The sequence below is a fragment of the Oryctolagus cuniculus genome, chromosome 11 (genome assembly GCF_051225735.1).
Source record: "Oryctolagus cuniculus isolate XC-2025 breed Fujian yellow rabbit chromosome 11, ASM5122573v1, whole genome shotgun sequence".
Lineage (NCBI taxonomy): Eukaryota > Metazoa > Chordata > Mammalia > Lagomorpha > Leporidae > Oryctolagus > Oryctolagus cuniculus.
Window position 1 is genome coordinate 20,575,635 of NC_142877.1, and position 12,614 is coordinate 20,588,248.

A 12,614-nucleotide genomic window follows, 5' to 3' on the forward strand; every position below is an offset into this window, starting at 1 on the left:
CTTCTCCCCTCCCGGCTGTGTGGCCTTGGCTAAGTCACTCTGCCTCTCTGGGCTGCGGTGTCCGCATCTGACAAATGATGAAAATCACAGTGGGAGATGTGCACACATCTCAAAATGTCCCTGGAGCCCCCACCTGGAGCCCTGCACAGCCTTGGGGAAGAAGGAACTGATTCTGTAATAGCGGGTCTGGCCGTAGGCTGCACCTGCTTTCCCTGCCCATGGGAGCCGCCCTTTGCGGGAAGGGGAGTCCTGACTCGATGATATCATTGTAGAGGAGTTGTAGGCGGTACTTACTGAGCACCTGCTTTGTGACCAGCCCTGTGCATACATCGAGTCTGAAGCCCAGAGCTGGAGACTCTTACTATGCCCATTTGGTGCAGGGGCACTCTGGGGCCCGGGTGACCTGCCTGGGTCACACAGCCAAGGGGACCTCACAGCCCCCCTGCCCTGACCATTGCACAGAGGTTCCCCCATGTGGTATGGTGAAGGGCCCAGTCTGGCATTGCCTGGGGGCCCCGAGCCCAGGCTTGCCCTCCCTGGGCCCCAGGAGAACGGCCTTCCTCAATGCCTGCCTTCCCAGCGATGGGCGATCAGGCCGGATTTCCCAGCTCCTCCACTCAGCAGGAGCCGCTTCCGCGCTGTCTGTGGAATGAGCAATCCCCGGCCCGGCAGGGCGGCAGGGCCGCTGGTGCTGATGGGTTTACCTGTGAAGAATCCAGGCAGAGTCCACTCCACCAGGGCCGGATGCCCGTCAGAGCCACACAGGAGCATTTCCTGGGCGTGAGCCCAGCCTGGCAGCCCAGGGCCATCGGTGGAGGTGGGACCCACCCAGCAGAGGGCTGGGCAGACCCAGGGGTCTGCATCGCCCCGGAGACCGTCTCTGCTCAAGCTTCAGAGGCTGAGCATCGGGGTGGGAGAGGGGCCCCCCAGGGAGCCAGGTTCAAGGGTCCGAGGCTGAGCCCCTGGAAGGTTGGCTGTGTTCCCTTGGGACACACAGTGGACCTTCAGGCGGGGGGAGGGAGGGAGGGATGAGACCAAGGTCTTCTGAGTTACTGCCTGCGGGGCTGTGGGCGTGTCTGCACATGTGTCCATGTGGGCCCATCTGATTTCCTGTCCACACCTGAAGCTGGCCGCGTGGGTCTGGACGCCTGCTCGTGTGGGTGTGGGGGTGCGCGTCGCTGTCGGTGGTGCTTGTGCGACCAGCGGCGTCTGCATCCTGCTGCGGCTGTGTGATTCCCATCTGATCCTGTGTCCGCGGGCGCCTGCTGACTGTCACCGTGGAGCTGGCTGTCCCCGTGCCCTGTCTCTGGATCTCAGTGTGTGTGTGACCGGCCTCTGCCCTGACTGTGGGAGCGCAGCTGTGTCCCCAGGTGTCTGTGCGGCCCTGTCCACCGGGTTGCAGCCCTGCGCTGTCCTGCTCCGCCAGGGGGCGGCCTTGCCCGGCCTCCGCGCCCTCCCTTGGGCTCCCGTCCGGGGGCCGTAGGGGCCTGAAGACCGGGTTATGTGTGGCCCTGGCCGGCCCCGCCTCCCGCGCGGCCCGCCCCCGGCCCGTCCCACCGCGGGCTATAAGTTAACTCGGCGCGCGGTGTCCGCAGCGTCGCCGCCAGTGGTCCGCGCTGGAGGGTTCCCTTGCCCGTCTGAGAAGCCGCCGCTGCCTTTGAGCATGGCCGAGGGTGAGTTCAGGGTCGCCGGCGACCCAGTGATCCCGGAGTAAAACGGGTCAGGATCCAGCCGGGGCTCAGCGCTAGCTCTGCGATTCGGACAGCAACAGGTGGGCTGGGCAGGGTGAGAAGCCGCAGAGTCCCCGTCCCCCGGGGAACCACGAACCCCGCCTCCCCGGATCGGATGAGGTGATGGAACTCAGCGCCGGCTGTAAACTGTGAAGTGCCGTCCTGGTGGGTGCTGTCGCTGGTCCTCAGCCACTGAGTGGGGGCAGGGCCCTACTGTGTGCCAAGCGCTGGCCTGGGCTCAGGGCTCTTAGCTCCAGCTAATCCCTGCTCTCATGAGGGGGTGTGCCTGCCGGCCCATCCCAAGGCCCCGGGCAGGAAGAGCTTCCAGCATCCCATTGGGGGCAGGCTGAGGTCCCTGCCTGACGCCAGCTTCTAGAAACCTCCAGTTCGGCCACTTCCAGAGTTTTCATTCCCCCTCCTGTAAATTCTTCCTGGTCCGTGTGTGGTGATGAGCTGCTTCCCAACAAACACACACACCCCTGCACGCAGAGGTCATCCTGCCCTAGGTCCCCCCGGGGCGGGGGTGGCTAAAGAGGGTGTGGCCGCGCTGAGGCTGCGGGGGCCGGGTATCCCAGCTGGCTCTCAAGTCCCTCTGGGGAGGGCCATGGGCCACTGCAACCTCCACTAAGGGCCGTGGGGAGCCGTGGCCCTGTCTGACGTCCTGTGTGCTGGACGCCACCCCAGCTCTGGGAGCCAGCTCCCCCGGCCGCTGCGATGTGTCACCTAAGTGGCAGCCGGTCCCCAGTGCAGCCGCACTCAGTGGAGCTGAGGCACCCTGGGGTGCAGCTGTGATGAGCACACCCCTTGTCAAGGGAGCCGCCTGCGGCGGGGGTCCCACCGGCCTGGGAGACCGCGAGTCCTTTCTCAGTGCCGAAACCCTAGGAGTCCGCCGACTCTGGACCCCGGTGCTCCTGTGCCTTCGGAGCTGGGGTGGACTCTTCAGTAGGCTGAGACAGCTCCACCTCCCCAGGCTGGGGCTGGCCAGCTGGCCAGCTCTCAGGATCTACCACCGGGACAGCCACGGCCTCTTCGCTGCTTGGGCGGCCTGAGGTTCAAGTTTACCGGAACCGTAGGCTGAGTCCTGCTGGCTGAGGTCTCTCCTGCTGTCATTACAGGGGGCGTGCTTCCCTGGGTCCTCACGCAGCAGAACTGACCCCCCGCCAGGCTCCCCTGGGCTGGAGAACAACGTGGGGCATGGGGCGTGGGGGAGGGAGCGCGGCTGAGACCCTGTCCTGAGCTGTGCGCCGCGGTGAGGGGCGACGGGGCAGGCTCCACACCCCACAGCCCTGATTCAGGTCCCAAAGCGGCCACTTGCTAGGGGACGTGGGCCTGGCAGTGTCTGCGCAGGAACGAGGGTCCTCACAGCACCCACGTGGCGGAGTTGTTGGGAGGTTTGAGCTCAGATCGTCCACGTGGATGCTCCGGGCTCCCTCTGAAATGGTAAAGAAAACTTGCCCACGTGGAGCTCCTGCCATGGGCTGGGAGCTGGCATCCCAAACCCTCTCCCACGCATCACAGCAGCCCACTGAGGCGCTGGGGAAGGAGGCAGAGAGAGGGAGGAGCACACAGCAGAACTCAAACCCTGGTCCATCTGAACCTTCACTAAAGAATACTGAACATTCGTGCGAGTTGGGGGAACAGCATGATAAATCCCCAGCCGTCCAGCCCCAGCCATCACCAACCACGGCCGCTCGGTCATTTAGAAGCAAGTCCCAGGGCCAGGTCATCTTGTCGGCCAGTGCTTCCATTTGGGTCTTAAAAGACCAGGACTTTCATTTTTCGATGCAAGCATGTGACCAGAGTGACGCGATAGCTTTGTTCCATTTGTGTTTACGTCTCCTGCGTCTTACGCATGTCATCGCTTTCAAAAATCAGGATCCAAGTAAGATCCACTCAAGCGAGGTCTGAAGTTTCTCTTCGGTTTTGCCTTCCTGTTCTTTCATTTTCTTTCTTGTAATCTATTGTTGAAGGAGGCAGATCCTTTGTTGGTAGTTCTGCTGCCCGCATCCTGGCTCTGGGTTGAACTAATTCCTCATTCCTGTAAAAGGCGTGCTGAATCCAGAGGCCAGGCCCCTGGGGCTAACGCACAGCAAGAACCGAGGGGCTAACCCACAGCAAATTCTGCCCTGGGAAGCCCTAGACTTGCTGACGGCAGTCGCCTGGCCGGCATTTTGGAAGCGCTGGGCGCCCCCGGCCCTGTGCTACGGGTTTTACATGCGTTCCCTGCGAGGCAGATCCTACTGTGGGCAGTCGGGGTCACTGAGGCCCAGGAAAGGGACTTGCTGTCGACCTCCCCAGGGGCAGAGCGGGCACAGCCTGGTGATGAAGAGCTAGGGAGCTCTGGCCCCGGCCAGCCAACTGTGCGAGCAGAGGTGGGGGGGCCTGGGGAGGGCGGAGGGCTGGGCTTGGTGACCGAAGAGGGAGCCCCCAGGGTCACGGCCGCCTGTGGGCTGCCACCGTGGCTCATGCCTCTCCTGCCGTCTCTGCAGATCTGATCCTGGAAAGATGCGACCTGGAGCTGGAGGCCAATGGCCGCGACCACCACACGGCCGACCTGTGCCAGGACAGGCTGGTGGTGCGGCGGGGCCAGCCCTTCTGGCTGAAGCTGCACTTCGAGGGCCGCAGCTACGAGGCTGGCGTGGACACCCTCACCTTCAGCGCCGTGACTGGTGAGGACCTGCACCCCCAGATCTGGGCTTCATTGTCCCCTGGCAGAGGACAGGATGGATGAGCCCGCATTGCTGTCCCCTGCCAGAGTCCCTGCTGTCATTAGCCCCATCTCACAGATGAGAGAACTGAGGCCCAGACAGCGGGGAGATGTCGCCGCAGGCCACAGTCTGATATGCGAGTCTGTGCTCCTGGCCACGGAAGCCTGAGGCCCCTGAGGCGGGGGTCAGCTTTCTGTCCTATCTCAAGGGCAATCCAGGGCACATCAAAACAGCGCTCTAATCTCTTCCCAGCACTGCTTCCCGAAATTCATACAACCCAGCCAGCACTCTGGGATTGGACCCAAGTCAGGACAGGGGGTGGGGAAAGCGTGCAGCTGGCGCACACCCTCCAGGGTGGGCAGCTGTGTGTCCCACCGGTTCCTGCCTCGGGCTTGGAGGCTGGACAGAGAGACCCAGGCTCCCGGGTGGGCTGGGCTCCTACCTGCTTTGTGTGTTGCTATCAGATCACTCAGCCTCTCTGAGCCCGCGCTCCCCGTCTGCAGAGCACTCGCACGGCCAGGTGGTCTTGTAGGAAGAGGCTGGCCTGTGGGTGCGAGAGGCGGCAGCCTGTCTCCTGGGACCCCAGGGGCTCTAGGGATGGATGAGGGGGCAGGTGCCCAGTTCCCAGTCTCCTGTTGTTGGCAGTTCCTGGGAAGGTGCCCTTGAATGCCAAGAGGGCTGGTCTGGCTGCTGGTGTGCACCCCTCCCTGAAGGTCAGCAAGGTGCCGCCTGGCTAGGACGCTGGGTACAAAAGCCCTGCTTTTCGGAGGCTCCAGGGTGGTGAGGGCGGCAGGCGGGAGCTGCACCCACCTGCCTGTTCCTGTGCTCACCTGGGAGGCTGTTTGATAAGCTTATCACCAGGCCTGCAGGCTGGCCCAATGCCCCTCTCTGCCTTTCCTCTGGGCCCCGCCCCTCCCAGCTGATACGCACACCACCACCCAGGCACCCCCACGAGCACGCTGGCACCTTAGGGTCCTTTCCAAGTCTCTGAGCTTCTTGCCTCAGTTTCCCCCTCTGTAAAGTGGAGCACTGGAGTCTGTGATGGCAGTGCCTTGAGAAGGGTCAGGCTTGGAATAGTGAAAACCACATCTATGGAGCGCCTATGGCATACGTGCTCATCCTGGACACACCCCCCCACCGCTGGGAAGCATAAAGGGCCCCCATTTTGCAGATAGGAAGACTGAGGCTTGGAAGGGTCAAGTGAGTGAAGGACACAGCAGGTTTCAAACCCTAACCCCAGCAGGTGCATTTACCCACCAGGCCGCAGGTGGGCACCAGCTTGGGCAGCCCATGGCTTTCCACCTCCTTTCTTCTTCCCTTGCTCTCAAGACATCCCTGTTCATCTGTCTGCTTCTTCACGTGTCTGGGCGGCTTAGCATTAGGTCACGGGGCTCCAAGTCAGGGCTGGGTGGGTGATCTTCCCCGCCAGCAGCTAATCTCTGCTCTCCAGTCTCCATAAACTTATCTCAAACCCCAGCCCAGTGCCCTGGTCACTTCCACTGGCTGCCTTGTGCAAGCAAGCGAAGCCCTGCCAGGGGCCAGGGAGGCAGTGGGACAATTCCAGGAAGCCAGGTCCTCCACCTCCAGGCCTGGTTTGGGTCAGTGCCTGGCCCGGGGACTCTGCTCCTGCATTGCAACATTCCAGCGTGGGACCAGCCCGTCCTACTTCTTCCGGGAAACTGAGGCCCAGGGAGAAGGCAGCTGGCCAAGGTCACTGGGCAAATGGAGCGTGTGGCCTGAACCCAGACGCCCGGATTCTCACCCCGACAGGCTCTGTGGCAGGGTACAGAGCACGCGGACAGGCACCATCTCTGTTCTGGGCCCTGTGCTCTGCCCCATTCCGAGAGGGGCCAGGGGGCAGGGGGAGGCAGTGAAAGTGGCCCGAAGGAGTGGGAAGACCCCGTCTGAGAAGGCCTCGCTCGCCCACCCGGCCCCAGCCCTCCCACTGTGGTCTGGGATAGCAGCCGGGACTCCCTGGGTCCGTAGGGTCATGTAGGCCCAGGGGTGGTCCCTTAGGTGTTCCGGTCCCACCTAGGGTCGTGCAGAACCAGAGCAGGGGAATTTGCACAGCCAGTTTACGTGAGCAGCGGTGGCGCCGGGGGCCAGCCTGGCCCCAGTCCTCCCCCAGGGGATGAAAGGTGTGTGTGTGTGCGCGCGTATACAGGGGTGGGGAAGCGCCATCCCTGACCTGTCTCAAGGGCGCTAAGTCAACAGAGCCAGTGGCCGCGGGGCCTGGCCCGGGCCCGTTACCGTGGTGACCAGAGTGTTGATGGGCCAAACAGGAATATGGGTGAGAACGAAAGGGGCGCGATTCGTAGTGATGCGGGGTCCACGGGCAGGAACCGAGCCAGCGCCCCGGCTCCAGCCCCTCGGCCTCAGTTTCCATATCTGTATCCAGTTGCACCAAACAAGCTCTGCATCCATCCCTGGCCCTGAATCTGCAAGTTGGCCGGGACTGCGGTCCTCCCGCGCCTGGGGCAGCTCATGCTGATGGCAGCTACTCCAAGCTTAGCCTCCCTGCCAAGTGCTTGCCGTGACCTCTATCCGAGTCCTCTCAATGGCGCTGGGAGGTGGTGGGGACAGTAAGAGGCGATGGTGTCTGTTACTTATTGAGCACTTACTGTATGCCAGGCACCCGGTGAGACTCCCCAGAAAGCTTGTGAGGAGGGGCTGCGACTGGCCTTGTTTCACAGCTGAAGAAACAAGGCACAGAGAGGCCAAAGAACTTGCCCAAGGTCACAGAGCATTTTAAACCCAGAATTGGGCCCCTCCGGGCGCGTGGTCTAAGCCCATTTTCTTTGGTGAACAAAGCGTGGATCAGAGAGTCCCAGTGACTTGGCTCAGGTCACACAGCGCTCCAGGGTAGAGGCGGGAAGCTTCCCCAGCACCCGCTTCGGCAGGCAGGCAGAGAGCATTTCAAGGCATCCACTTGGCTTTGGCCCCCGGGCAGAGCCCCAGCCGCCTGTGTCATGCTTGTTAGTTAGCTCATGGTTATATTTGGGCTGGCAGGCAGGGAGGAGCGGGCGGGGGCTGGGAGGGCCCCAATATCGTCCTCAGCAGGGGGCACACTGTAGGCAGGGAGGAGGAGGAATAAAAATAAACCCTGCCGGGCCGGGGCGGGGCAGGGTGCTCTCTGGCTCCTCCCCACTGCCCAAGCTCAGAAGGGGCCCCGCCAGCCCCTCCCCAGCCTCCCTGTGACTCAGAGCCACCACCACGGGCCGGCTCCCCCCCACCCCGCCCCCCGCACCTGGAAAAGCAGCGGTGTCCGGGACACACTCTGCATGGACATCACCGCGCCTGCCACACCCGGGACAGTGTCCTCGTTGCAAGAGGCGCCGCCAAGGACCTGGCTTCGGATGCCAACTTTGCCTCCCACCCCTGGCGTCTCCTGGGGAGCTCCTCCTCCCTTTAAGTTGGTTTCCTCACCTGTGCAAGGGGTCTCCGAGGAGGCAGGAGGCAGAAAAGGTGGCAGGGAGAGGGGGGTGTTTGTGACCCGCGTCTCAGCACCGCCAGTGGAGGAGACACAGTGGCCCTGGGGAGACCTCAAGAGGCCCAAGGCCAGCGCTCTCTGCCAGCCTGCAGCTGGGTTCTCAGGCCCCTGGCAGGGCATCCGAGGACCAAAACCCATCCTGCTTGGAGCCTGAAAGAGAAAACAGACGTAGCAGGGAAGGGTTCAGGCAGCGGGGAGAACGCTTGGGGAGTATCTCGCCTATTCCTGCCCAGAGAAAGGGTGGTCTTGGCTCAGATCACTGCAGGGTGGAGCAGTATCTCTGAGACCCTATGCCCCGGGCTGCCCTGTCCCCTCTCCCAGGGGACCCTGTCTGGTTGTAGACCTACTGTGTGCCCATGGCTTTCCCACAAACCCACTGCACGAGGCGAGGCTTCTGGCGCCCGCTTTACAGATGAGGAAACTGAGGCTGAGGGAGATTTAACCCCTGCCAAACTCTGTCCATGGTGAGCGGCAGAACTAGGCCTCGAACCCGGGCCGCGGGACCCCAGATGTGCCCTCCACGGCTCACGGCTGCTCTTTCTCCCTCCGCAGGCCCAGCCCCCAGCGAGGAGGCGGGGACCAAGGCTCGCTTCCCGCTGTCCGATGCCGTGGAGGAGGGTGCCTGGACGGCCTCGGTGGTGGACCAGCAGGACGGCGTCCTGTCGCTGCAGCTCAGCACCCCGGCCACCGCCCCCATCGGCCTGTACCGCCTCAGCCTGGAGGCCTCCACCGGCTACCAGGGCTCCAGCTTCGTGCTTGGCCACTTCACCCTGCTCTTCAACACCTGGTGCCCAGGTGAGCCGTGCTCCATGGGTGGGCGGGGGGCTCAGCTCCAGAGGCCAGTGGGGGCTGGAGGGCCAGGCCGGGTGGAATGCGGCCCCTGGCCGGCTCTGCCAGCCTTGCAGACAGTATACACAGGGAGTCCGTGACCTGGCGCAGCCACACAGCCACCGAGGGAGTCCAGCCACGTGTGAGGCCCTCACGCTTCCGTGGTTTCCTGAAGCTACACCGGAGCAGCACCGAGTGGGGAATTTACAAACGTCTGGGGTTCGTTTGGCTCACGGTTCTGCAGGCCGGCCGTCTGCGCATCCTGCAGCGAGAGCGCAGGGGTGGAAGAGAGCAAGAGGGGGCGGGGCTCTGTCCAGATGCCAGGTGGACCCACTCGTGCCCACGGAGCCTGTGTGGCCCAGTCGCCTCCCCTCGCCGCGGCCTGGGGATCCTCAGGGCACAGGGTCGCTCCCAGCACCAGGGTAAGCAGTGGCTTGGCGGCCCCACGTCTCGAGTAGGAGCCCGCTGACTCCAGGGCGGGGCCCCCACGTCCTGGGGGCCCTGTCGCAAATCTCACCCAGCCTGGTAGGGGAAGGGAGGGGGGTGCCGCAGAGGTGAGGAGGAGCGGTCTGGAAACCCAGCTGCCTGCTTCTGCCCCATCTCAGTGGCTCCTCTCAGCAACCCCGCATCCTGTTTCCCAGGTGGGAAACTGAGGCTCAGCGGGGCTCAGTGGCTTTTGAGAGCTCCTCCAGGAAGTGGACGGTGCTGGGCAGAAGTGGGGAGTCACAGGGCAGAGTGTGGGGGAGCTGAGACTGACCTGAGCCTTAGGGAGGAGGCAGGGCCACCCCACCCGCGCTGAGGCCTCCCTCCCCTGCCTGGACCTCGGCTGTCCTTCCTGCTGTGCCGCAGTTGAGGCTGGGAGTGAGGTCTCCCCGGCCGGCTGGTGCCAGCCTAGCAATGGAGTGCCCCCCGCGCTGCCGCCGAGCCTGGGCCTGGGCAGGGTCCTGCCACCCCAGCCCCTTAGGGAGCCACCTCCTTATTGGGCCACTGCTGTATTTTTTCCTTTTCCTATTTTGGGCATTCTGACTTGAGCACTTCTGCCCATTTGGGCTTTCACTTTCCAACTTGAGCAGCGGGCCCCAGGTCAGCGCTCGGCTCAGAGCTGTCCCTGCAGGAGTCGTGGCTCCCTGTCCCCGAGACATCCTGGGGCCCGAGGATACGCCTGCCTGTAGCTCCCGGGGTTTCCCACGCACCTGCTCTCTCTGTAGGAGCCCCAGGTGGCCTGCCGCAGGGCCTGTGTTGCTGCAAGTGCCCTGGCCCACAGGGAGAAATTTCTGGGGCCAGAAGTGGCCCTGAGGACTCCCTGTGTGCTGGCTTTGAATTGAGGTAGTCGGCAGGCGGCTGCACCTAGTACCCAGCCCTTCCGCCCTGGGAAGAGCCCCGGCCCAGGCGGCAGAGCTCCGGGGACAGGAGCGTGGACTGGAGGGGATGTCCCGTTCTCCTGCCCTGCCTCGCCCGGAGGAGGGTGGGGTGGCCACCAGCCAAGCAGGGCGGTGACTCAAGGGACCCACATCCCAGGGCGGGAGTGGGAGGAGGCAGGAAGTCCGGAGAGGGAGGGGGAGGAAATTGCTCGGATGGGTGGGAAAGGGCCAGTGGCCTGTGAAAGGGGACCCTCCTGTCCCAGGGCTCCAGCGCGGTCATGAGCGAGCGAGCGGTGAGGAGAAAGTGCCAGGGCTGATGGCGTCACCAGCCCGGGGCCAGTTCCACCCAGGCGACACTCCCCCTGATGTCAAAGCACCGAAGGCTTCCACTGTCTCTCCTACGCCAGCAGGCAGCAGGCAGAGTCACAGCCGGGGTCGTGTAAGGTGGATTTTCACAGCGTGGTCTCGGGAGCCACGGAGCAGCAGCTGTGAGAGTCTGCCCTCATCGCCTTCGCCGCCCTCGCTGTGGTGCTGGGGCTGGCGGGCACCGCGGGCGGGCGTGGCTGAGCCCCGGGACCCCGGCTGGGTTCTCCAGGAGACACGGCGGGCACAGAGCCTGGGGGCCACCGTACCTTTAGGGGCCCAAGAAAATGTTTCCATTTTCTTTAAAGTCAAAAGAAACCTGGACAGTTCCGCCAAGCGGTGCCCTCACGTGGCGTGGTCACCGCAGTGGAGGGAGGCGTTGATTCGTATTTGTGGGAGGGGCTCCACGGATGATGGGCGTCTGGGGCCCACCAAGGCTGAAGCTTGGCCCTGGCCTTCCCCCTCTGAGCCTCGGTTTCCCCATATGTGAAGTGGAGACAACGAAGCCGGCCTGACCCTTGGGCTCCTGCCACCTGGGCCCACCTTTCTCCCTTCGCCACCCTCGGGGGGCTGGTGTCCTGCGTCCACCAGTGGCCACACCTTAGCTCCCTCTGCTCCTCTGCTTAGAGCACCGTCTGCCTGGCCCCAAGTGCCTCACCCTTGGCCATTTCTCACGGTGACATTCAGATGCCACCTCCTCCAGGGAGTCCTCCCTGAGCCTTCCTGCTGGACAGGACCCAGCCCCTACTGAGCTGCAGCGACCCTTCCTTGGTCTTGCCCAGTCTGACACTGGCCTTGACTCACGCCCGCTGGATCAAGGCTGCAGTTCCAAAGAACTTTCCCAAGTGCAGCCGCTTCCACTCTCAGGCTAACACAGCGAGGTGCAGAGTGGACGAAGGCCAGGTGGGGGTCAGGGACAAGGGTTTCTGGACTCCTAGTCCAGTGCGCTTTTCTCATTCTCTTGATTTGGCGTAAAATATTCTCCGGCCTCAGTTTTCCCATCCTTGAAATGGAGCTTTCAAGGTTCCCTTTGTCCGTCGTGAGTGCCTTGCGGAGTTGAGTGCGCGAAGGTGTGCTGTCCACTTATCACCGGCCCTGGCACGGGGCAGTGCTGCCTGAATGGCAGCCTCTGTTGCCACTGATAACTTCCCTCGCTGATGTGGGATTGCTGGTTAATGATTGGTTTTCCCAGTTCAAAGATGGAAGCCACCCCAGAGGTGCCGGCTTGGTACAGGAAGCAGGCACCCGGATGGGCCTGGCCAGACCCGGAGCTGAGGCCCCTCTTCCCGCCCACAGCCGATGCCGTGTACCTGGACTCGGAGGAGGAGAGGCGGGAGTACGTGCTCACGCAGCAGGGCTTCATCTACCAGGGCTCGGCCAAGTTCATCAAGAGCGTCCCTTGGAACTATGGGCAGGTACGGCCACCCCCGGCCCGTCCCAAGCACCAGGCCCTGGGGTTGGAGACAGCCACAGGCGCAGAAGTACATGTGGACAGCAGAGTCGCCCACGCCAGGCTGTCGGGGCGCAAGGGTATTGAGAGGGCTGAAGGCCCCGAGAGGGCCAAGCCGGGCCTCAGGTCACACAGCAAAGGCAGGGGTCCTGGATTCCGCTGGGCGGGGCCGCGGGAGCCGTGAAGGTGTTCTGTTCTGGGTGGGGCTGGGAGGGGAGCAGCGGAGCCGTCAAGGCCATGTGTGAGTGACAGCAGACCCCGGGGCAGCAACTGCTGCCTCCACCCCCACCCCTGACCCCCGCCAGTCGCTGAGTCCCGAGGACTGGGGGCGCCTGAGACCCTCCATTTCTAACAGGTTCCTAGGTGATGCCGACGCTGCTGGCCCAGGGACCGCTGCTCTGGTTGTATGGGTCAGCCACTGTCGAGTGCGCAGCAGGGCAGAGCGGCCAAGGCCAAGGGCAGCGAGCAGTGATTCCTCCCAGATCTCTAAGTTGGCCGGGGCCGGGCCGTCCAGACTGGCACAGTGGGAAGCTCCATGCTGTGCACCCACATACTGGGGCTCATCTGGCAAGATATCACCCTAATGGCCGGTGCCACAGCTCACTAGGCTAATCCTCCGCCTGCGGCGCCGGCACACCGGATTCTAGTCCCAGTCAGGGCGCCGGATTCTGTCCCGGTTGCTCC

General features: G+C 63.6%; 1 protein-coding gene across 1 annotated transcript in view; it reads left to right on the plus strand.

The window, feature by feature from the left end:
- Window positions 1-1,593: 1,593 nt before the first annotated feature.
- The window catches only part of TGM2 (transglutaminase 2), a 29,403-nt gene continuing 18,382 nt past the window's right edge, over window positions 1,594-12,614 (plus strand). Inside the window, exons 1-4 of the mRNA XM_008256006.5 lie at window positions 1,594-1,673; window positions 4,220-4,399; window positions 8,481-8,723; window positions 11,777-11,895. Of these exons, the coding sequence (XP_008254228.4) occupies window positions 1,664-1,673; window positions 4,220-4,399; window positions 8,481-8,723; window positions 11,777-11,895 (552 nt within the window). The 5' untranslated portion in view covers window positions 1,594-1,663. The remainder of the gene's footprint in view (window positions 1,674-4,219; window positions 4,400-8,480; window positions 8,724-11,776; window positions 11,896-12,614) is intronic.